At 50.6% G+C, this 23,602-nt stretch overlaps 1 protein-coding gene across 1 annotated transcript; it reads right to left on the reverse strand.

The window, feature by feature from the left end:
* Positions 1-6: 6 nt before the first annotated feature.
* On the reverse strand, positions 7-19,819 carry PRPF8 (pre-mRNA processing factor 8). The gene is made up of 42 exons (XM_054394490.1): positions 19,720-19,819; positions 19,468-19,636; positions 18,636-18,800; positions 18,321-18,539; positions 17,536-17,748; positions 17,126-17,251; positions 16,942-17,047; positions 16,272-16,462; positions 15,978-16,097; positions 15,712-15,901; positions 15,410-15,529; positions 14,799-14,933; positions 14,559-14,688; positions 13,956-14,152; positions 13,641-13,847; positions 13,388-13,551; positions 12,917-13,043; positions 12,619-12,811; positions 12,178-12,365; positions 11,753-11,991; positions 11,091-11,237; positions 10,658-10,868; positions 9,882-9,998; positions 9,548-9,795; positions 9,187-9,366; positions 8,630-8,765; positions 7,868-8,037; positions 7,410-7,539; positions 7,095-7,241; positions 6,729-6,889; positions 5,899-6,090; positions 5,084-5,321; positions 4,755-4,883; positions 4,082-4,195; positions 3,765-3,938; positions 3,342-3,535; positions 2,744-2,983; positions 2,192-2,333; positions 1,695-1,835; positions 1,347-1,486; positions 975-1,177; positions 7-344 (listed from the first exon to the last, which is right to left on the reverse strand). The coding sequence occupies exons 1-42, from the start codon at positions 19,817-19,819 to the stop codon at positions 190-192; spliced, it is 7,008 nt and encodes a 2,335-aa protein (XP_054250465.1). The 3' UTR covers positions 7-189.
* Between the last annotated feature and the right edge of the window lie 3,783 nt (positions 19,820-23,602).

Raw genomic sequence — 23,602 nt, forward strand, 5'->3', positions numbered from 1 at the left:
GTTCGTACAAAATTTATTGAGGCTAAAGACACAACAACAACCTTGACACCGCACCGAGGGGCTACGGGGGCGAGCAGGGGGCCAGGGCAGCGGCACGCACATGCTGTTGAATATCAACAGTACTAAGAGTGGGGGGCAAGAGCAGGACACTGTGAAGGACCAGGACTAGGTCTGCAGAGGGTCCCAGCACTAAGCGTAGAGATCCTCCCGGTCGGCAGAGTAGACCTCCCCCTCCTGCAGCAGGGCGAAGTTGAGGAAGTGAGAAGGGCGATGGACCTCGTGGTAGAACTCCTTGGGGTTGGCGAGCTGCAGCTCATACTTCATGTTAGGGTCGTGGCGAACACCTGGAAGAGAGAGAGTCCATGACACACCTGAGAGCCACTCCTGCCTCCACCACTCATCAGGAGCTTGGTGAAACCTTCTAACCCTGACAAGGTGAGTCTTAAGCAGATCATGAAGGAACAGAGTTCTAAACCCACAGAATCATCACCCTTTGGATTCTCTCCAGTAGGGACTTACAGAGTAATGCCCCCATAGTCCTCTTCTGCTAGTCAAGTGTTTTATCTGCCACTCTCCCCAGCTCCTGACCCCTCCTGCAGCTATCTGGGGTCCACCACACCAGGGCCTCCTGTTACTCCCATACTAGACACAGCTCTTCTCTTCCCTATTCCATTGTCACCTCTCCTGCCTGACAGGGATTACTATCCAGTGCCAATAGACTGACACTACAACCCAGAAAGACAAGATGACTGTTTCTGCTCTCTACCAGTTTGCTCTCTTGCAAACAAACAAAAAAATTGAGAACTGACATCCCAGTGCTGGTACCAGGGAAAGGTCAGACTGCAATGCTGCAATCCCTGCCAGCCACTCGGAGGAAGCTCAGCCTTTGGAACAGGCAAGAAACGCTCCCATGAGGAGCCATTTCCTTCTCCTCCCCAAGCCATTCACATTCCCTCCCATCCTGTCCTGCTCACCCATGAAGTTGTAGTTCCAGGACCCCTGTGCTGGGACCATGAAGAAGCCAAGGAAGCGATCTGAGAGCAGCATCTGCACCCTCTCATAGTGGGAGGGGAGGTAGCCCTTGGGGTTGTTCCCCTTGTCCGTGTTCTGCCTGCCCCACTCATAGCCGCTCGGGGTCAGCTTGTAGGCTGTCAGTGTGCAAGAGCCTGGTGTGAAACTGAAGGAAAAGAGAGATGGCGCAAGTCAGACTCATCTGGGGTGGAGGAGGAAAACCAGAGATGAGCAAATGCTCCCTTTCTGCCACATTTTTAGTTTGAGACCTCAACATGTCCCCAGGCATTGCAGCCACAGGCTCCCTCAGCAGCAAGGGCACACAGGCTTCTCACCTGCAGGTGATGATGATAGTCTTCTCCCCATCCCAGGAGGGGTTGTCAGCCATGACCTTGGCATGGGTGGTGACATCCTGTGGTGAGAGCTGAGGGGACTCATTTGGTTGGGTGTGAATCCACCCCAAAGGTTCCATTTCCTGACAAAAGAGAAACGCAAGATATTTAAAACAAGACCATCTCAAGCAAGGCTTCCCTTCCCCCTGACCCCAGACCAGGCTGGCTTTGGGCCGAGCTCTTTAAGACCAACATCTTCAACAGACCAAAGGAAGCTGCTCCACCACCTTAAGTCCCCATTACTGCAGATGGTGATCATCCACCTACACCAGGAGCAGAAATCCAACTCACCTTGAGATACTCATGCTGTGGCAGCTGCCCAGGGAGATGCACAGTCTGGTGTGTTCCCCACTGAGGCACCATCACAATGCACCTGATCTCCTTCACTTGGGGGTTATCAGGGGGGCTCACTCCATACAGGTACCCTGCAATCTAAGAACACAGATACCTTCCTTAGAAGCCCAGAAGAGACCTCCCTGTAACTGTGTGAGAGTGTGTGGGCCCTGCCCTTAGCTCCCAAGAGGAGGATCTCTTGGCCAGCAAGTTCTCACCAGAGGAGAACATCGTAATTTCATTCATTGAGGAGTTTCCCCCAAGGACAGACCTCAAGGAGACATCAGGATGTAGTCAGAACTTGTGTGCTCAGCCACATTACCAGTGTGACTCAAGCATAGAGGGCTTCACATGGATGGCAGCCAACTCCCAGCCCTTTACCACTACTTCCTGACTGCTCTGCTCAGGACTGGTGTGAGCCCCAGCAGAGAGGGGTTCAGCTGTGGCAGGTTCACCTGGGCCCGCAGGTCTGAGATGCAGATGAACTTCTTCAGGACGTTCTTGGGCAGGATGTAGGTGTAGCCTGTCTCCTTGATGTCGTCTGAGGAGACGTAGATGTGGTTTGTTCGCAGGTGGAGGTTGGCAGCAGAAATGGCTCTGTGAAGAGGAAGCCATTCTCAGAAGGTGCACACAGAAGGACAGTTTCACAGAATCAGCCAGATTGGAAGAGACCTCCAAGATTATCAAGTCAGACCAATCACCCAACCCGATCTAATCAACTAGACCACGCCACTAAGTGCCTCATCCAGTCACTTCTTAAACACCTCTAGGGACACTGACCCCACCACCTCCCTGGGCAGCCCACTCCCATGGGCAATCTCTCTTTCTGTGAAGAACTTCTAAGATCAAGCCTAAACTTCCTCCTGCACAGCTTGAGACTGTTGTCCTCTTGTTCTGGTGCTGCTTACCTGGGAGAAGAGGCCAGCCTCCACCTGTCTAGAGCCACCCATCCCTTCCTGAGCACTCTGACCTGTTCCACCCCCTGCCAGCCCTGCCTGCTCTCCTACCTGACTCGCCACTCGGTCTTGGAGGAGAAGGTCTGGGTTTCATAGTTGCTGGTTGTAGAGGTGATGATCTCATCCCCATGCTTGTTGACGGTGCGGGTCTGCGTGGCTGTCAGCTGGGACTGCTCCTTGGTTTGCTTCTCAATTTCTGCAATCTGCTGTCTCTGCTGAGAGGGGGCAGAGATCTCCATGCCCAGGATAATGTCTCGGATCTCTGACTGGGTCAGGGATGCAACGTTCACACTGAAAGAGAAAATCCACCCGAGTCAGGGATTTCAAAATACATCCTGGACCTTCTCACCAAGGCATAAGCTCAGGACACTCAGAAAAATGAAACCACATCCACTCAGGACACTAAGAAAAAGAAAACCATACTTTTTAGACAAGAGGAAGGACTAAATCATGATGTGCAGATCAGAGGAGGTCTGGCACAGGTATTTTTATCTGCCTTACTAGAAAGCAATCAATAGTAACATTTTCCTCTCGAAGCTGACAGCCTGTGGCCAAAGGTCCTTGGAAGTCTTCTACTCTCCACAAGGAGCACTCTGGTCACAGTGTCTTCAGAGGGGGAAGGAAAAACAGCAGCTGGGCAGTGGCTTACTTGTTCTTCTTGCCATAGTCAGCAAGGATGAGATCCTTCAGCTGCACCTCCACCTTGATCCACTCCTCATCTGTCAGGGTTGGCCAGATGTGGTGAGGCTCTGTTATGGTTGTCTTGTCTGGCTTCAGAATAACTTTGGCTCGGTCGTTATTCACATGCAGCGCCCGGAGAATCAGAATCAGACGAGAGAATGCCTTGGAGAAGGAAAAAAGATGTGGTTAGAAAGAAGGAAACCCAATCAACAAGGCCCTGGGTACAGTGACATTGATTCTACTGGCATCTCCCATGCAATGTGAAAGAAAATCCAGGTAGACTCAGAGCCAGGTGATCCCAAGCAACTAACTGTGAGGGATCTCTGATGCCTTGGCTCCTGCCCAATCCATCGGTGGCAAAGCAAACTGCAGCTGGGTGTGCTGTGCTCACCGTGTAGGAGGAGATGGTTTTCAGCCAGTCATCATAGAGATTGAAGAGAACCATCTGGGGTTCAGTAGCCTTCAGGATGAGATCACCAAACTTTTCCACTTTCAGACAGGCCTGGAAGGGCAGCTGCAGCTCTGAGCCTTTGATCACAATATTAGGGAAATCCAGCAAGTGCACCTGGAGTTTATCAAGAAGCAGAATTAGCTCACAACTACTGCACAACATTAGTCTAGATCGAGTCCTTCACAGAATCCAGGACCTGTTCTGCAATCTCCCAAAGATTTTACAATGTCTCCATGGAGCAGTATCTGCATTATTACCTCAAGTGGGTCCAACATGCCCTTCCGTGTCACTATGATCTGCTTAGGCTGTTCCTCCACAGGAAGAGACCGAATCAAAGCAGCCACTTCTTCAGCTGTCTTCCACTTGGCCAGCTACAAAATGACAGCAGGGTTAAAGAAATCTCTCAGCTAACAGCAGCTTCCCCATGCCTTTGGGAGTCAAAAGAGACTCAAACCAAATCCTAAAAATACGACTGGAACTCATGGCTTGTTTCAGAGCAGTGGCAAGACCCAGGACTTCCTTCTTACTGATCAGAGGGCAGCCTCCATTCCTGGAGATGAGTGGCTCCTGACTGGCTCAGAAAAAGCAGCTGACTGCACCATCTCTCTGGCTCTGCCATCTGAGAGTCCTCCTCCCACAGCCAAGCATGATTGCTCTAACTGCAACTGCTCCTCAAGCCCTGCTTGAAGATCTGAGCTATTTACACTTCAGAGACACCAAAACCTCACACTGCCTGCACCCCTTCACTTTCATACCCAATGCTCATGCTTGCCTGAGCACAAGTTAGGCACGGGAACGTGGAGCTCCAAACTTGTTAAGAGGAAGGAAGATGAAGACCTTCATGATGTTTTCTGCTCAAATGAATGTCCCAAGCAGTCAAAGCCCACCCTCAGCTCACAGCCCAAAGCACAGCACGTAGCCAGATCCCACCTGTCCTAGACGCTTCTGTCCTGCCCACACAGAGGTATGGATGATCTTCAGGAAGAGCTGGCCAGTTCTGGGATTGAAGATGAAAATGGCTCCATTGATGGGCTTTGTGGTCAAATTCCCTTCAAAAGTCTAAAAAAACCCAAAACAAACAAAAAAAAACCCAATCAGAAGTGGAAAGTACAGGGAGATACACAGAGCCTGCCCACACCCTGACAACAGCCACCTCGCAGTGTGACCAAGATGCCTAGATTTCCATCACACAGCCACCCCGAGCACAGGGCACCTCCAGTCCCTGCCCTTTCCCCCTGCAGATACACCTGTGGCCTCACCTTGTGAATAGTCACTCTGTACACATTGGTGTCATCCACAAACCAGATGATCTGGTTGGAGAAGAGCTCTCCATAGTTCTGGGAGGAGAGGTATGGTTCTGTGGGCTCAGACGAGTACAGCTGCAGGCCCTTGCGGATTCGTTCTCTCAACACATACAGCGCAGGGTTTGCCTTCATGATTTTGGCCATAGCCTGCTGGATCAGAGGTTTGCTCCCTGGGAACCAGTTCCCATAAGCACTGAAGAAGAAAACAAGCACAATACTTGGTTGTCACCATCAGCTCTGAGATGAGGTGACAACAGCCATGCACAAGTTGTAGCAGGTGCCTTTCTGCCTGCTGCTGCCTACGCTGTGATTTTTCTTGTGATGCCATTGGGAGCTGTTCACCCTACACTACCTCTCAGTAGCAACCCACAGCACACACACACTGCAGCCCCAGAAAAGCTCCATCCTCTCCAGTAAGCACACTGGAGCAAAACTTTGCTTGCTAGGACTTTCCCTCTAGTTTTTCAGTGAAGAGCAGTTGTCTTCACTTGTAGGGGACCTTGAAACAAGGCCTGTCCTTCAGCTCCAAGAACAGTCTGACAGAAATGATTAGTGAGCTGGGAGAACTGAACCATTAATTATTGAATGAGCAGACACCAGGCAACCCCAAAGGACTGCCAAGCTGCCTCATCCTATTCACTGCCTACCTGCAGCTTCTGCCTTCTCCCCTCATCCCCTTGGCCTGCAACACAACCCCATTTGGAAATGCACCAAGACACAGCCATGAACTCCCAACCGGAGAGCTGAAGTGCAGAAGGTGCAGCTCTCACCTGTGCAAGTTGTAGGCCAGATCAATGGCAATGAGCACACCAGTGGGGGAAGGGTAGATGCTCATGTTGTCCGTGGTGTAGTCCAGGAACTTGGCTCTGGCATAGCGCTCGATGTCGTGGGAGTCGTAATCTCCCCAGCGCAGCTGGATGTCTATCCAGTACTTCTGAGTGGTGGTGCTGTCCATCACATCTCTGAGGAGAAAGCAAGCCAGAACAACTTCATCTTCAACTAAACCCTCCTGCAGCTGTTGCATGTCTTTGACAGAGTTACTGCCACCCAGTGTGAATGCTGAAGCCGGTTACTGTTTATGCATCATCCTGAGAAGGGCCTCTGCTGCTCTCTTGACACAGCAGCTGAGTGCAGAAGCTGTGAAGAGAAGCCCTCAGCCATTGGGGCTCAGCTGCAGGTTTAAACAAAGCAGCACAGTTACTGCTCTGCTGTGGAGTCATGAGTGTCATCTCCCCTAGGGACTGTCTGGTGAGGATTCAGTTGAACTGAACACAGCACCAGTGCAGAGTGTCCAATTCACTCCACATTCTGGTCCTAGATAGCAGCAGAGCTTTGTGGGGCTTCCTGAAGAACCTTTTGGAGCTCCTGAGCTCTGGCTCAGGGGAAAAGTCAATTGGAGGGGAGAACAGGAGCAAAGGCAGTCCTCATGTTCTGCAGAAGGCAGGAGGTGCTGCAACCATCTCCGGAACAAGCCCTGTGTTGTGTGACACCAAAGAAAACCAGCCCCAAGAGCCCAAGAGCCCAGGCTTTGGCCTGGGATGACAAACTGAGCAGCTCTGCTCTGGAGCAAGACTAAGGAGGGGAAAAGAGAAAGACTCACTTGGAATCTGCAAGCAGTGATGGACGTGACACATTCCACTTGTAGGAAGCAAAGAGGAGGATATCTGCACAGGAGGAATTCATCTTATATGACTTCCTGGGATGGATTGTCTCCTTCTGCACTGTCTCAATCTCCAAAGCATCCAGCTCTTGATCAAACACCTGGATAAAAGGCAAAGACAAGCTGTATCCAACCAACCCAGCTAAAGACTCTATCCTCAACACAGAGCTACAACAGGCAGCCAGGAAAATCCCATCTCCTTCCCTCCTCTGTCAAACTGCAGCTCTGCTACAATCCCTGGGACAATCTCTGCTGCCACCAGGAGACGGTGCACGGGGAGCATGTGTGCACTGCACAGACACAAACCTGACACAAATCCATCACAATGCTCTCGTGGATCTTTTGCCACAAGTGAGCTCGGAAAATCTGAATGAGAGAAATCTTCAGCGTGGGGATCTTGCCGTGCATAAAGATGCCTGTCAAATCCAGCTGCACCTGAAACCCAACATACACCTGCAAAGGAAAAGCAGCTGTGAGAACAGGCAGCAGCAGCAGCACAACTGACCCAGGTCAGAAAAAAGAACAGCTACTGCTAAGGAGGTTTAGTTCATGAGAGGTTCTGAAGAACCAGGCTGATCAACTGCTCTCATTTTGTGGAAGGTACAAACTTGAGGTACTTACATTGGCTCTGTTAATGGTAGGAGACCACCACAGGGTGAATCTTCTGTTTGGAATTTGGTTCAAACCCGATCTCTGGGCATTTGTCAGCTTCTTCCACTTCATGGACTCCTCAAAACCACTGGCCTTCTCCCTAGAAAGGGGCAGACAGCCAATCGTTTAAGATGTCCCTCATCTCTACTGACTGCCGTGTGGCACATGGAATAGAGGCAGGGAGCACACACAGGGTGTTGCATTCGTGCAAAGGTTGTTTCATGCAAAGAAACTTCCATGGATCTGCATGCTGAACTTCAGCTACAGCCCAATCCCAGGTGCCCTCACAACTGATCCCCACAGGGTGCTCAAGTAATGACTGCAAAACAGCAAAGCCTCAACAAGATCAGGGCAGGCTGAGCTGAGGACTCCTGGTGCACCACTAAGCTCCAGTTTGCAAGAGAAGGTAACATCAAGGCTCCTCTTACCAGAAGAGACCCTCCCATGTTGGGAAGTAAGTGCCTTTAAAGAGAGTGTGCTCCAGGATGCCTTCCACTCCCCCAAGGGCCTGGATCATATCTGTGCGGTAGTTGTTCAGGTTCCAGAGTTTCCCATCGTGGCGCTGATGTGTCCACCAGAAAGGGTTCTGTTTCAGCACCTGGAGACAACAGCACAGGAATGAGCAGCTGTGTACTCACATCATTTAACCTGGCTGCACTCATTGTAGGATGCAATGATGATGATGGTGTCAGCAAGTAAGTGAAAGAGCTTCATGCCCTCAGACTTGGAGGACACAGTTCAGGTACAACATGAGTTCAGTCATAACTCCTGTGCAAGCAGGGTAGTACTGCTGGATGGAATATAAGGAGATGTTTGTATCTTTTAGGGAGTGCCCTTCTCCAGAGCTACCATCACAGGCTTTAAATAAGACAATTTTCTACTGTTATTAAAACACAAGACTTTGAAATATTTATTTTGGGACCTTTTTTTTACCCCTGCCAGAATGTATTTCTTTCATAGCTGCACTAGGTCTGGTGTTCCCAATCTATCAAAATGCTCCAGAAATGGATAGCTACACATTTTGGAGAATTTGGTTCTCAGCAACCTCTCCTAGACTCAGCACATGGATCTAAGCTCTCCCTGCACCAGACAGACGAGGAGGAGCACCTGCAGTGATGCAAGGTGAAAGGGCATCGTCTGGAATGTGCAGGTGAACCTCACACTCAGCCAGAGAAATTCCTAGTCAGTACCTGATACTGTTTGAAGTCAGTCCTGACTCTCCATCCCTTATCATAAGCCAGGGTATGCCTGTCCTTCTGGAAAAGGGTGTTGATACGAGGAATGCCCCTGTCCCACGAGTCCTCCAGATCCTCCAGCGTCAGACGCCTGCAGAAACAGAATCCCCACACTTGCTTATCTCTCAGTTTTACAGCAGATGTTCCAGTCCCTTAGTCATCCTCACAGCCCTCCTTTGGACACTCTTGTGAAGTGGGGAGCCCAGAACTGGACACAATACTCAAGATTCGGTCTCACTAGGGCAGAGTAGAGGGGAAGGAGAACTTCCTTTGAGGTTGATATCAAACAACCAAAAGAAAAAGCCTGGCCTTGTAAGTGTGCAGAACTAACTGCAACTGGGTCTGATGTCAGCTTTTCCTGGCACCACCATTTCCCTTCAGCTGTGCCATGGCTGCCCTTTTGGCCTGCACAGCCCACACCTCCTCCAGAGGTAGGACAGTAGTCTCCAGAACCTTGAGAGAGTGCAAAACTTCACAGCACAGCCTGTGCTCACCCCGAGACAAGAACAGACCTGTTCTGGGCTATGGCCTCCTGTCGCTTCAGGGCGTACTCTGCCCACACCCTCTGCGAGTCGATGAATTCGCTCTCCCAGGGCTGGATGTAACGATACAGATTTGGGATGAGCTGGTCCTCCTCGTGACTCATGCCTGAGCGGAAGTGAGTGATGCCAACATCTGTCTGCTTGGACCACCTGGAGCAAAGAGGTGTAAGAGTGAGGTGGGGAAGACAGGATTTCATAGGTCATGCTGTCACAACCTGCCGTAGAGGCAACAAGTTGCTGTAACTCGGCAGAATTCAGCATTCTCAGCTGTTTTTATGGGAAAGAGCATCTAACAGATCACCACTGCAGCTGTCAGAGCAGCACAACTCACCTCAGGTCAGACTGTGGGATGAGAACGTGGCCCATGGAGAGCATGCCCAGGCCCCCCAGCTCTTTAGGGGTGTAAAACACCACAGGTGGGAAACGGCTGGGCATTTTGGAATTCAGACCAATCTTGATTCGAGTCTGGATTTTGTTCTCACATTTCACCAGCAGATCAAGCAGCTCCTGAGTATTCACGACAGCTTCCCTGAAGTATGTCATCAAGCCAATCAGAGCTGTATTCCATTTATTGACAATCTAGAAAGGAAAGCAAAGGATCGATTCTCAGCCTGTTCTCCAAACACCTGCAGAAAGCTCTGTCACACATCATCTTGCCACCTCACCTTAGTGAAGGTTGTGGAGCCAGATGCCATGAGGATCTGCCTAACTCTGTTGTGGAATCTCTGCATAGACTCATCATCCACACGCAGGAAGCACTGAGCTGTGCGCTCCTTGGTGACCTGCAAGAGCACAGGAACATCAGCCCCTTCCTGGGGGCCCCATCTCCAATACAGACCCAGTCAGACAAGCTCTTGCCATCAGGCATTCATGCAACACAGGAAGATAAGAGGATGAAGAGCAGCTCTACAGCTTCAGCAGCATGCCCAGACAAGGAGTTCCCACCCTCCCAGCAAGGAAAGTGTTCATACTGAGCCCATCTGAGTGACAGAGCTGGCAAATGTGCTGTTCACAGAATCACAGAATGCCAGGTTGGAAGGGGCCCTGAGGATCATCTGCTCCAACCTTTCTAGGTAACAGCCTAGTGGAAATGAGCTGGCCCAGCACCTGTCAAGCTGAGCCTTAAAACTGTCCAACATAGGGGCATCCACCACTTCCCCTGGGAGATGATTCCAATGTCTGACTGTTCTCATGGTGAAACATTTTCTTCTGGAGTCCAATTGGAACCACCCCAGGAATAACTTGTACCCACCACCCCTTCTCTTTTCCAAGTGACTCCTTAAAAAAAAGGAGTCTCCATACTCTCCGTAGCCAACCTCTAGGTACTGGTATATGGTAATAAGGTCTCCCCCTAAGCCTTCTCAAGGCTGAACAAACCCAGCTATAAGCTCTGCTGTGATGCCAGGATCTGCTCTCCCACCCTGTTAAACCCTCCTCCCACCTCATTCTGTAGGTTCCAGACACCATCCTTGTGGGTGAACTCCTCGTAGCTGGTGCGGCACTTGGGCAGGATGCGGCACTCGAAGCCACACATGTTGAACAGGAGGTTGGGGTTGTCCTTGCTGTACACCGACACGAAGCTGTTCTCCCACTGCACCGTGGTGACTGACCGGGGCAGGCGGTTCTTGATGTCCCAGAACACAGCACGACCACTGGGAAACAAGATGTGCACAGTGACAGGCTGGCTGTTAGTGAAGCAAAAATGCAGACTGAGCAAGTTCTCAGTGCTCTCCTGGCTCTGCAGCCCCTAAACCCACCACACGCTGTCAGAGTTACAGCGCAGACCCCTCATCTCTTCTTACTTATCTTCCTGAGCACCCATCAGTCACTAATGGTTATTAATTACAGCTAGTTTTCCAGGTTGCAGCACTCACAGGTTCACATCATGCTTCATGAGGCGCATCCGAGCATCCCGGGGCCAGCACTTCTTGTTGTTGTAGCCGACGATGTTCTCGTTGTTGGGATCCGGATGCTCCGTCAGGTATCGCTGAATCAAGTCTCTGGCCTCATCTGCTGTAAACCTGCAAACGCACAGAAGTGGCTCTGGAGTTACACCACCAACTTTTCAGAACACCAGTCTGTCCAGACAGGTAAGGACTTGCCCAGGGAGGTCGTGGATGCCCCCTCCCTGGAGGTGTTGGTTGAGGCCTTGAGCAACCTGGTCTAGTGCAAGGTGTCCCTGCCAATGGCATGGGCGTTACAACTAGATGATCTTTAAGTTCTCTCCCAACCCAAACTATTCTATGAATCTATGGATTCTATGAATCTATGGATGATAGCCATATAATATTTGAGGGCAACTATCCAATCCCTGCATCCTCACACTGAAGACAACTTCAGTTTCATTGGCACTGAAGTGAAAAAGCCAGAGGAGGCATGTTCTGGGAAGTCTGTCAGTTCAAACATTCCCTTTGCTGAGAAAGATCAGGAACCAAAACCTGGAATAGGAGCACACTAATTCCCACCTTCACAGTATCTGCTGCAAAATGCCAGAACTAGAGCTCACCTGAGGAAAGCAGGGCCCTAAAGGTCTCACCTGAAGAAGATGTGGATACGGTCGATGTATCTGCAGAAGAGGCGGATGGGATGGGCCACCTCGGTGGCAATGTCTTGGAAGCTCAGGAAGTCATTTGGCATCTGGGGAGGCCCAGCCATCTCACTGGCACGGTGCAGACCCAGCACCAGCAAGTCCATCACAAGCCCATAGTACTGGACAATGAAGGAAGCGAACTGCAGCCCACGAATAATCCCATATGAGTTTGTGTGATTCATGTCCTGAGGAAATGAAAGGGAAGAGTGACAACCTGGCACGGCACATCAGAGACCTCTGACCTGAGCAGGTGCTCTTTAGCAGGACCTAGAAAGGTTTTCCCCTCATCACTTCTTTCTCTGGCAAGTCTTGTGTCCCTTCCTCCTCCAGGGGTCCAAAAACCACAGCCCTTTGCTGCTAGAAATTATCACCTTGTAGTTGATCACCACGTTGTTCTTGGCTGTCATGTAGTCAGCAATGTTGTGATCAACAATAAGACGCAGCAGCCTGTTGAGCAAGGTCAGGTCAATCTTCTCATACATCTTCTCAAACCGTGACTCCAGCATCACGTTGCATTCACCTTCACTTGTTTCCCAAACATCTTGCAGATTGTTAATGCCTGAGGAGACAAACAAGCTTGTCACACTATCTGCCACATCAGAATGCAAAAGCATCCTTCTGGGCACAGGAAGTCAAGCCAAGGGCTCCTATTCCTGTAATCCCTGATTTATCAGCCTCTGGTCCTTCCACTCTACCCAGAAATGGGAAAAGAAGTATGTCACCAACCACCAATGCTGTGGAAGTTCTCCTCCTCCAGTATGTACACATGTGTACTTACCTACAAAATACAGTCTCTGATTGCAATCACTAACCTTGGCACCACTTGTACACCAACAGTGGAGGAGGTTCAGTGTCAGCAGGTTTGATCCACGGAGGGAAGAGCCTTCGCTTATCGGCTTCATACCACAAGTACTGATCCAAGTAAGCATCTGTGATTTTCTCCAAGGGCTCAACGTCATAAACAGGAACTAAGTGGCTATAGAGATCCATGAACTCAATACCCACCTGAAAAAGAAGAGGCAAAACTGAGGCTTATGGTTGACAGAGAACAGAAAGTCTTAGGGCCGTTTAGTTCCTAGTGCACCACGTGGCATTCACCAGCACACCTACCTCCTTGAAGGCTCGCTGAGTTAAAAGGTGTCGTTTGATTCTGGACAGAGCTTCATGGGGGTTATCATAAGCCTGTTCAATCAAGCCCAGCTCCTCTCTCTGCGACTGATTCAGGCGGGATTTCACACTGAAAGCCAGAAAGAACAGCTCATGCACCTAAGCATGAACAAACTAACAGCCACTGCATGAAACTACTCAAAGCCATTATTTGACCAAGCAGATCTAGATCTGTTAGATTCCTCTCAATCCACATCCCCAAGCTGAGGAGCACAGCACTGATTTTGCCCCAAGTGGCAGAGTCCATGAAGAACCCCCAGTCAATCTTGGCAGAATTATAACCTACAGCCTTTACCAGCTCACTGGGGGAAATTTAATCACTCAGTTCCATGAGTAACAGGGAATAAAGCTTCAGGAGCCTTTCCCAGTGCATGTATCTGCCCCTGCAGAACACCACTGCTTCCCATTGCTTACCTGTAAGCTTCCTTAAGCCTCTCCAGGGCTAATATGAGCAATTTGGTGTCATGCTTGTAGGACAGCGGGGGGAAAGGAATGGGTGAGAACCTCCTGCTCTCCAGCCAGTGCACTGTGGTGGTGTACACAGCAACAGCCTCTTCTGCAGTGATATAAGGCCCGTCCTGCAGAACCACACCACCACTATTAGTCAGTGAAAGCCTCCCTATGAAAACAGCACCAATTTGGGCAACTTCAGGCTGGACAGAATTACCTTCAGGTAATTATGTTGTCGTTCCTGCTCAGCTTTTAAGTAGAGTCTGGTCAGCCGGCCCAGGTTCTTCTTGCAGACAGTTTTGTCTACAGTGGCACCCCGGCGGATCCGCTCCCTGTTGTAGTGAGCTGTGTTGGTCCACCAGTCAGCTTTTGCCTTCACATACCTCAGGATCATGTTCTCGATAGGAGTTGGCAGCCCTGGCACCTGGGAAGGAACCGGAACTTGAGGAAAACAGGAGTAGGAATCTTCAACAAGAGCAGCTCCACCTGGGAGGTGTTAAAATCGAAGCAAAAGGCCGTGTGAGAGACTCACCTTCCAGGGGATGTTGGCTTTCCAGCACCGCCAAGCCTCGCTCAGATGCTGCAGGATGGTTCTGGCTTTGTTCTGTTTGATTCCTTCTGGCATCATGTCCAGGATGTCATGCATAACAGCTGCCCTCAGCTCCAGGTCAAAGTGAGACTCCACACGCTGCTTTGTGACAGTCTTTGCTACACCCTTTGAGTGGCGGCCTGGAAGAAGCAAAGTACTTCAGCAGCTCTGACGCTGTCAGAGTGTCACTGCCAGTGACCAGTGCCACTGCTCCTCTTCTTTCCACTACAGGAGTGTATGGGGGTGCAGGATGTCTGCAGAAATTACACTACCACATCAGTGATGTGCTTGGAATAGATGATTCTGTGGGGTTATGGACCCCACAGCGCTATGGGGCAGGGAATCCCACTTCCATATGGAACTTATCCTGGGGACACTGGTCTCTTAAAGAGCTCTGAATGAGTCACTAGCCCTTGGTATCGACACGGAGCATGGATACAGACCACCACACTAGGAACAGAAAACTGGATTTCCAGCTGGCAAGTAATCAGCATTAATCTTTAACACACTCTCTTCCTACAGCCAAAACTGAGAGAGTGTACTGACCTTCAAACTGCCTGGCCAGCAGATTCCCCAGCCAGCGTTCCAGCAGTGGTGTGATGCCCCTCATGAAGAACAGCCACACTCTCCATCCTGGAGCCCAGAAGCCACAGCCAGGACCTTTGCCCACAGGCCCCTGGAAGAAGAGAGACATGGTAGTATCAGGTCATTTACTGACACTCCAGAACTCCTCCTTTGTTGCTCAGTTTATGTGGGGCCACCATCACGTGAAAAGGTAGAACTTACTGTGTTAAACCTGTAGTAGATGAGATGTTTCAGGTCCTTGCACATACGAATCTGCCTCATCAGTTTGTACTTGTATCGGTACATTCCTGTCAGCTGACCCACATGGGCAAAGATGTACTGCAAGCCATCTGCCAACTTGGACACAGGGAGCACAGTCAGAGAGGACAATAAACACCACATACACTGCCTCAAGAAGCCAGGTTTGTTTTACAGCCAGGGGCAGAGCATATTAGGCCAGATAAAGCTCCTGACATTGACTCCTGTAATGATCGATTCTTATCAGCTAGGGTGAAAGCAGAATTTCACACCATGCTGAATGCTTCCATGGTTCTCCTTCTTCTCCACAACACTGCAGCGTTTTCATAGAATGGTTTGCATTGGAAGGGACCAAGATCATCTAGTTCCAACCTAGACACCTTCCACTACATCAGGTTGCTCTAGGCCTCATTCAGCCTGGCCTTGAACACCTCCTTGGAGCATCCTACTTTGAGCATCCCTACCCTGAAGCATCTTACATAAGCCTACCCAGATGTTTGACTCCTCCTCTCAACCTCCCCTCCTCACCTTTCAAAGAATAAGTAAAAAAAAAAAAAAAAAAAAAATGAGCCCACCTGGAAGGCATCCACATTTCCAAGTCTGTATTGGACGTGGCTGTCCACCACCAGCTTTGTCAGCCGCAGAACCTCTCGGCACAGATGGAAAGCATTACCAAAACGAGATTTTTTCCTTTCCTGGAAGGGACAAAAATCCAGAATTTAGGTAACCATGTTATACAAGAGTGAAACAGCTCCAGTCCAGCCCATCTGTACAGCAACTGACCAGTTGAGGCACTGTGGCCTGTCTAACCACAACAGCTACTTAGCAATTTGCAAGCACACTTCACTTTGGAGTGAAATAACACGTGGACCAATACCTTGGTGGTGAGGGTCTTCACAGGCTTCAGGTTGAAGTTGTAATCCAAGTGAAGGTAGTTCAGGTTCTTTCTGTGGATCAGCAAGTTCAGCATATTGTAGCCCTGGCGACACACCTGCAGGCCAACTTCCACCCAGTCCAGCTTCGTCGACTGGAAAAACTTTGTAGCTTTGAAGGAGCGGAAGAGGTACCTGGAGAGAGCAAAGAGCATCATCAGGTGAGTCCCTCACACAGACCAGCAGTTCCCACTGAGCAGACCCCACCTACCTCTTCTTCTGGGCCTTGGGGGGTCTGTGCTTGAGTGCATTTAGAACATAGTATTTCAGTAGCTTCTGGTAGGAGACTCTCACTTTCACTGGCTGGCCTGCTGGGCAGTGCTCACGATACCTAGGGATAAACTGGACTTCAATTTTTCAGGTTAACTCACATTCCTTAGAGAACAACCTCTCCCAAAATCTCTAGAAACCAGGGACAAGTCTCTAGAAACTGTCTTAAATCACCAGTCACCATATTATAGTAAGTGTCATGATAAAACATTCCTTCCCTTAGGAAAGAACTCACCAGTTCTTAACCAGTGGAATATCAAGAGCTCTCCGAGTCCTCCCAGACCTCAAGTTGAAGGGTCGTGGGGCCCACAGCAGAGCAATGCCATTGGCTGTGTTATCTGTGTAGAGTGGGGTATCCTTCAGGAAAGGTTCCACAAACTCTGGCAACTCAAACTCCTCATCATCATCAGGCAGCGGTTCCTGGCTCTGAAATGCAGGAACACCACACAACATTTGCTTCCTGGTTGCTTCAGCTGAGTTTTCAGATTTAACTGAGTGACAAGCAGTTCTCTGCTGTCAAGGCAGAAGCGTGAAAGCATTGAATATAAGAGAAACAAGCAGCACTTCACAAGGCCCCAGGGGGCCTAAGCCCTAACTTTGGCTGCTAGACCCTGAGCTAGGTCCTATGGAGGTAAGGGAGACAGCAGCTCCATGAAAGGAAACCAAAAAGGTAAAGAATCTATCAGAGACCGCAATGACACCATTAATTATGTACTGGGATTTATCCTAGAAACCAAAGGAGACAGCTTTGTGCAACTCTACAAGTGACAATTATGGGGTTTTTTTGTTTGTGAAAGGGCTATTGCTTTCTCTTGAAATACCTATGGGTGCCACTATCAGAGGCAAGGGCTGCAAACAAAGCCCCACCAACTCCCCGTGTAGGGCTCTCCTGGACAGTGACTCACCTTGACAGAATGTCTGTGTGAAATAGGGTTGATCAGTGGATCGAAGTAGAAAGCTGGGAGATCAGGATCCTCTGTTTTAATGAAAACGACGTTTGGGGTGTGATACCTACAAGACAAATATGCATTGGAGGATCCCAACAGCTTTCCCCTCCTCTGTCCCTGCTCCTGAGGCTGCTGCGCTTACCAGGTCAGGTGGACATGGTGTGGCAGGTTATTGTACAGGTATGGGAAAGCAATTTTGTACTCTGTCCTGATGGGTTGCCTGATGATAATCTTGTTGATGTCATTAAATTCATTCCAGTCTTCATCCCTCAAATGAGACAAGAAGAAATTGTTGTAGGAATGCTCAGGGGGACAGAAAGGCAAACATTTCTGATGCAAGACATGATATCAGGACTTTTCTTTTAGCCTTCTCTTCACACTAACAACCATTCAGTATCCAAAGCAGCAAGCACATCACAGACTTAATGCTCAAGTGAGCGAACACACAGGAACAGCTCACCCAAGACAAGACACCTGATAACATATGAACCAACCTTCCCAGCTCTTTTCCCAGATAACCACTTAACTTTTCCTCCCAAACACAACACTTACTGAAGGTTGATGTCTCTAACAAGAGGCTCAAACTTGGGACCTCCAGGAATAGCCATGTTCAGTGCCTTGGAAGTAAAGAAGGCCTTCAGGTCAAATAAATAGAAATAGTTGTCATCCACGAGGTCAGTGAGCAGCTGGTTGGCCAGTCGGTACAGCGTGGACATCATTGGCAGGGTGAACTGCCAGCGCTGGTAGGTGGAACCATTCACATACCTGCAAAAGAACAAGGCACAGGCACTCAGTACACAGCCAGAAGGCAACTGGGCCTTTACCAAAGGAGCAAAAATAATCAAACACCTTTCAGCACCCATTGTTCGTTGAAAACATCAAGGACAGCCAAACACATGTGCCCCTCTAGACAGAAAAACTATGGTCTGCATCCACCCAGAAAATTACCAATTACACCAGCTCCTCTCTTCCTCTATATGCAAACTGAAACACAACATCTGTGAACTCTTAGCAAATGTCCATTCAAATTTCAACCTGACAATCCAGGCTGTCATCTTTATAGCATAAGTAACATCAGAGTTTTAGCAGTTAGCTGGGCAACAACCTACTAGACAGGAAGGCCTTGTTTGCCCTGGCTGGATGCTGAAGACAAAAGGCAGAATTTACCATGATCAGGTTCTCCCTCTCATCCTTGAGAGAAGGTTTTTGTCCCCACTACCAACATCCCACACAGCCCAGAACAACACAACCAAGGGTTATATGCTGCTATACGTAGGTAATTTATGCAGTGCATTTATTTTTCCCCTCTCCCAGTGAGCCATCAGAGGGGCACATACTTCCTGTTGTCCTTCAGTGGCTGGTGGTCATAGAACCAGTCCAGTACAGGGGCATCCTCCTCTGGATCCAGCTCAAGCTGAATGGCTTCCAGGGGCTCCACATCCAGGATGTTATCAGCATAATCCAGAGGAGGTTCTTCATCATCAAATGGGGGGAACCTCATCCTCTTGAAGTGACGCCGATCCCTCTTCTCTCGCCTCATCATAATCCACATCGACCTGGCAGAAACGGAGACCATTAAATGCCACTTTTACTGTGGATGCACAAATGTTTGCCTACAAGTTCCCAGCAGGGTGAAGGAAGAAGGCACTTACCCCCACTGAGCAATGTACACTGGCTCTATGACCCAGGGGATCTCATTCACAAAGGAGATGGCGCCTGTGATATGGTACAAAACTGGAACATCTCTGATTTGCTCCCAGGGCATGGGCATGTTCTCCAAGAGCTTCAGAACAGCATGAGGCATGTACTTCAGAGCACTGCAATCACAAATCAAGGAAAACCAAGAGTTGGAAGGGATGTCAAGAGAACAGCCACCCACCTGACACCAGCCCAATTAGCTCTACACCTTTCACTCCTGAAAACTGCTCACCTAACCTGTTGATAAAGGCCTCCAGTGATGAATCCATGAACTTCCTATTCTACCTTTGTGCTTTATGCATCTCACCACCAAATTTTTTTCTAGTGTTTTGGTTTCTGAGAGACTGTCATGCATTAAATACTACAAATGAAACAGAAAAATTTCGAATGAGTTTGTGGAGTTTTTCTGGGTAGCTGTCAATTACTGCAATGCATCTGGAGCTGCACTGATGGCTCTCTGAAACCAAACAGCAAAGAAGCATTTGTAATATTTTTTAATCTTGCAACAAAACACATGCTGGCTCCACTTCTAAGACAAAGTGTTATCCAGAATAATTCTCATAAATTCAACACAACTTCCTTTGTTTATCCTCTTCTGCACTGCTGCCCTTGTGAAACTGGTCATCCCATCCTCAACTGAGCTACTCTGATGGTTTTTATGCACAATCGATACGGAAAGCTGTTTGGAGAAGGGGCTCTCCCTTCAACGATCAACGAGGAGCTTTGACAGGGTAGCAGAAGAGGACTCAGCTGAGCTCTCTGTCACATAGTGGGGGGCTCCCTCACCCCAGGTAGACGCGCTTGTCATGACGGAATTTCCTGTTGGTCATGTCACCGTGGTCGCGGATGATCTTCCGGACGTGTTCGGGGGGCATGTCCTCTTTCTGCGCGTCCACGAAGCCGAATTTTCTTTTCTCTGCATAGCGCTTGGCCTGCAGCTGCTGCCACTTGCGGGCTGCGGGCACAGAAAAGAGGCAGCGGCGTCAGGCCTGGACCCGCTCGGGAAGATGGGACTGTGAAAGGGACAGCCCTACCCACCTTTTTCCTGCAGCTTCTCCTCAGACATGTAGTCGGGCAACGGCGCCAGCGGGTTGGGCACCGGGGCGCAGCCGCCGCGGTACGGGAAGACGGCAGCCATGGCGACGCACCTGAAGGGGCGGAGAAGGGTTCAGGGCGCGGACAGGACCACCCCCGACCTCCCCTGCGCCGTCCCCACAGGCATTCCCCACCCGCCCCGGATCCCCATCGCCCCTCGTCCGCCCTCACCGGCTGCCACGAAGCCCCGCGCTCCCCCAACACAATGGCGGCCCAGTGCCGTTGCCTCCGCGCCTCAGAGGCCCGGATGTGAGCGAGGCGCACGGGCAGGGCGGCTGTCCAATCAGCTTTCGGGGTGCCTCGGAGACAGCAGGCGCAGCCCATCAGAACGCGGAGGAGGGGTGGAAGGCGGAACCAAAGAGGGACGACAGTGGAAGTTGTGTCCGGAATACGCTTCCGGTGGGGTGCTCGGCTTTCTCCGGTCCCGCCCTTTGCTACTTTCGATTGACAGAGAGAACCAGCGCTGACAGCTCAACTCCGGCTCTGATTGGACAAACGGGTGGCGCAGATCAGTCCACGACATCTGTAGGAGGCGCTGCGGCGCAGGGGCGCCCCGTCGGGTGTTTGGGGCGCGGGGGATGCGCCGCGAAGTGTGGATTCCCCATGGGGCGGCAGGGACCTATGGTGTCCCCTCGGTAAGGGCAGCACCCGCCTCGGTCACCCCCCTTTTGTGTCGTTCCCTCTGGGCCTTAGCTTCCCCTGCAGCCCCAAGCAGGGCAGGAGGACTCTGCAAGCCAGAGCCTCCGGGGAGCAACGCTCCCAACAACCCTTGCACTGTGCCCATGGCCGTACTATAGCCCTTAGCCATGAAATCATGGAATTGCTTCCGTTGGAAACGACCTCTAAGATCATCAGGTCCAACTGTTGACGTAACATCCCCGTGGCCATTGAACTATGTCCCGAAGTGCCACGTCTGTGTGGGTTTTTTAGACACCTCCGGGGATGATGACCTCCCTTGGAAGCCTGGTCCAATGCCTGGCCACTCTTGCGGGAAAGAAAATCTTCCTCATGACAAACCTAAACCTCCCCTGGCACAATTTCAGGTCATTTCCTCTTGTTTTATTACTTGATAAACTAGGGAGAAGAGACTGACCCCAAATTCATGCCAGCCTCCTTTCAGGTAGATGTAGCGAAAATGAGGTCTCCCCTCTGCTTGGTGCCCAATTCCCAGCCCCCAGGCACTGTGTTCTAGGCTCAGTGAGTAGCCACAGGCCACCTGGCAGCTTGTCTTAGAGCTTTGGCAGGGTGAGAGCTCCCTGGGTGTTCTCCAAGCTGTAGGGAATGTTGTCTCTCAGGATGTGGGATAGGGTTGAAGGAGGGTGCAAGCAGGTGACAGGCTGAGGTGTATCTCCCTGATGACTAATTCCCTGATGGGGATGTTCCCTTTAGCCCTGTGAACCACTGTATGGGGGGATTAGAAGCAGGTCCCTTCCCAAAGCCCTTCAAGCCAAGGCCAGGGCATTTTCCATCAGGATGGATGAGCACAGGGTACTCCCATGTCTGGACACAGGGATCTGTACAGCTGCTGCTTAACCCACCATAGCACAGCAGGAAAATCACGTCTGATAAGAGGCTCCCAAGACAGGCTTCCATGGCCCTTAAACCCATGTGATCCACGTGACAGCAGGAATGTGGTAACACAATCCAGGCCTTGAGAAACACCCCTGGTGTGGGCAGAGGCTGGAGGACAGAGCCAGCACTGCTGAGCGGGTGCAGAGGCTGCACTGAGGACAGGGATCAGCGGAGCAGCTCCTGAAAAACTGGGTGTCAATGACTCAAACCAAAGAGAAATCCCTGGCTGCCAGCTCTGCTCCGGCTAGGAGTGCTACATGTGCAGCTAAACACTGCTTGATGTGACAAACCCAAACACAGAGTAGGTATCTCCAGTACCTGCAAGCTTCCCTGCGCTCTCCACAAATAGAAACATAAGCAGCTTTGGCCACGAGTCATCTCCAGCCTCCTACTGCCCACACTTATCACTTGTCTTTCCCTGCCCAGGCAGAAATGTGTCTTGTTCCCTTGTTTTCCTCCTCGAAACAAGTGCCACCTGCTCCGAGCAGTGTGTTGTTTCATCCTGTCCCCCAGGTTTTCAAAACGAAGGAGAGATTTTTGAGTTAAAGGTTGTTTGCCACACTGAAAGCATGACAGATCCAGTGGATTTCTCAAACCATTACACATAATCCTGAGTGGGATGATCTTGCTTTTATACATGGCACATGGGCTGCTGGGGAACAGCTCAGCGTGTGGGAATTGGTGGGGAAAAGGGTATATGGAGTAAAAAAAATTAATAATAACTAACTAAATATCTGATTCGTTGTCCTAGGAAGCCTCAAGAGACAGAGTGAACCACAAGGATCCTAGCTTTGCTGTGGGCTGGCATCCAGTGTTGGGAATGAGAGCATGGTCCTGCTCTGGCAGGGGGGCTTGACTAGATGATTGCTGGAGGTCCTTTCCAACCCCTAACATCCTGTGATCCTGTGAAGCCACATGCTGGGTGCTCTGCCTGCAGCCTGCCACATTTCACAGCCAGCACCTCCCTAACCTCACAGGTCACAAGCAGCTCAATGCAGCAGGGCTAAAGGTAGAACCGTGATAGGAGCTGGCACACATCCTGCCACCATTTAGCCTCCCAGTTGCCAGCCCCAAGGAAAGCACAGCCTCCACTTGCCTGAGAGGGCAGGAAAGCATCAGCAGGAAAAGGAGAAACTTTCAACTTCCTCCACAGAAAGGAGGGGGTGGAAAAAGCCCAGGAGAGGTAGACTGTGCTGGCATACAGTGTATTTTTACTCCATGGTGGGGAGATACAGGATTGGAAGCACTGCGTTAAGCAGTGGCACCCCTGGAGCAGGCTGGGATGTTGAGTTTCTTGTCTTCCTCTAAGCCTCTTCCCCTCAGGCAGTTTCATTTGCAGCCATTTATTAAAATCTTGTGTTAGTAAGAACTCTTGCTGCTGGGCAAGAGCTTTACACTGGGCTGTGCAGCAGAACTTTCCATTCCTGATACAAGGCTAAATCCCAGCAGATCCCTGTGCCTGAAAACTCCACATCTGTGGGAAGTGACCATCGTACAGCATCATCCCAGCCAGCCACTCACACTCTCCCATACTCATTTGTGGGCACTTTATGTATCTGGGAGCAGAAGAGCACAGCTCCAGTTGTCAGGAGAAGCTGGCTGCCCATCCCTGAGCACAGCATTGCAGCAGCCACTGCCCTGTGCCCTGTCCACAGTCTGGCCCCCACAGCAGGCAGCAGCCCAACCAGATAGGTCTCAGCCTCTCCCTCCATCACCCACCTGGGACAATCTCCTTGGGGAGGACTCAGGAGTGCAGGATTTGGCTTTTATTTGCCCTGGTCTTGAGGGCAAAGCCTTGAAGAGTCTCTTTGCTTGTGGTGTTCCCATGGGAAGTGCCACAGAGAATGCAGGACTGAGCACAGCCTCCTGTGACAGATGGGATGCTGTGGGCTGCAGCAGCAAGGGGGTTAGGAACACGCTGTGGTATTTGGATGTCCAGAAGAGCAGTGGAGAATCAGTGCTCTTCAGCTCCCTTCTTAACTCAGCAGTGCCTCAGAGAGCTGCAGGAGCTGTTGAGGCTTCTCTGAGCAGCTCCCAGTCGTCCAGCCACGTCATCCAAAGGTGCAGGGGGAGCACAGCCTGCTCCATGAGCACCTTCTCTGCCAAGGATCTGCAGCCACCAGCCCACATGCTCTGTTAGTGCAGGCCCTCAGCTCAAGGTACTGAAACAGCCACGTTCACTTTCCACCCTGCTTTGCTGTCCTCCTCCACAGGCTCGGGGCTGCTCATCCCCTGGACCCTGCAGGGTAGGGAG

This window comes from Indicator indicator, chromosome 30 (assembly GCF_027791375.1).
Source record: "Indicator indicator isolate 239-I01 chromosome 30, UM_Iind_1.1, whole genome shotgun sequence".
NCBI classification, from domain to species: domain Eukaryota; kingdom Metazoa; phylum Chordata; class Aves; order Piciformes; family Indicatoridae; genus Indicator; species Indicator indicator.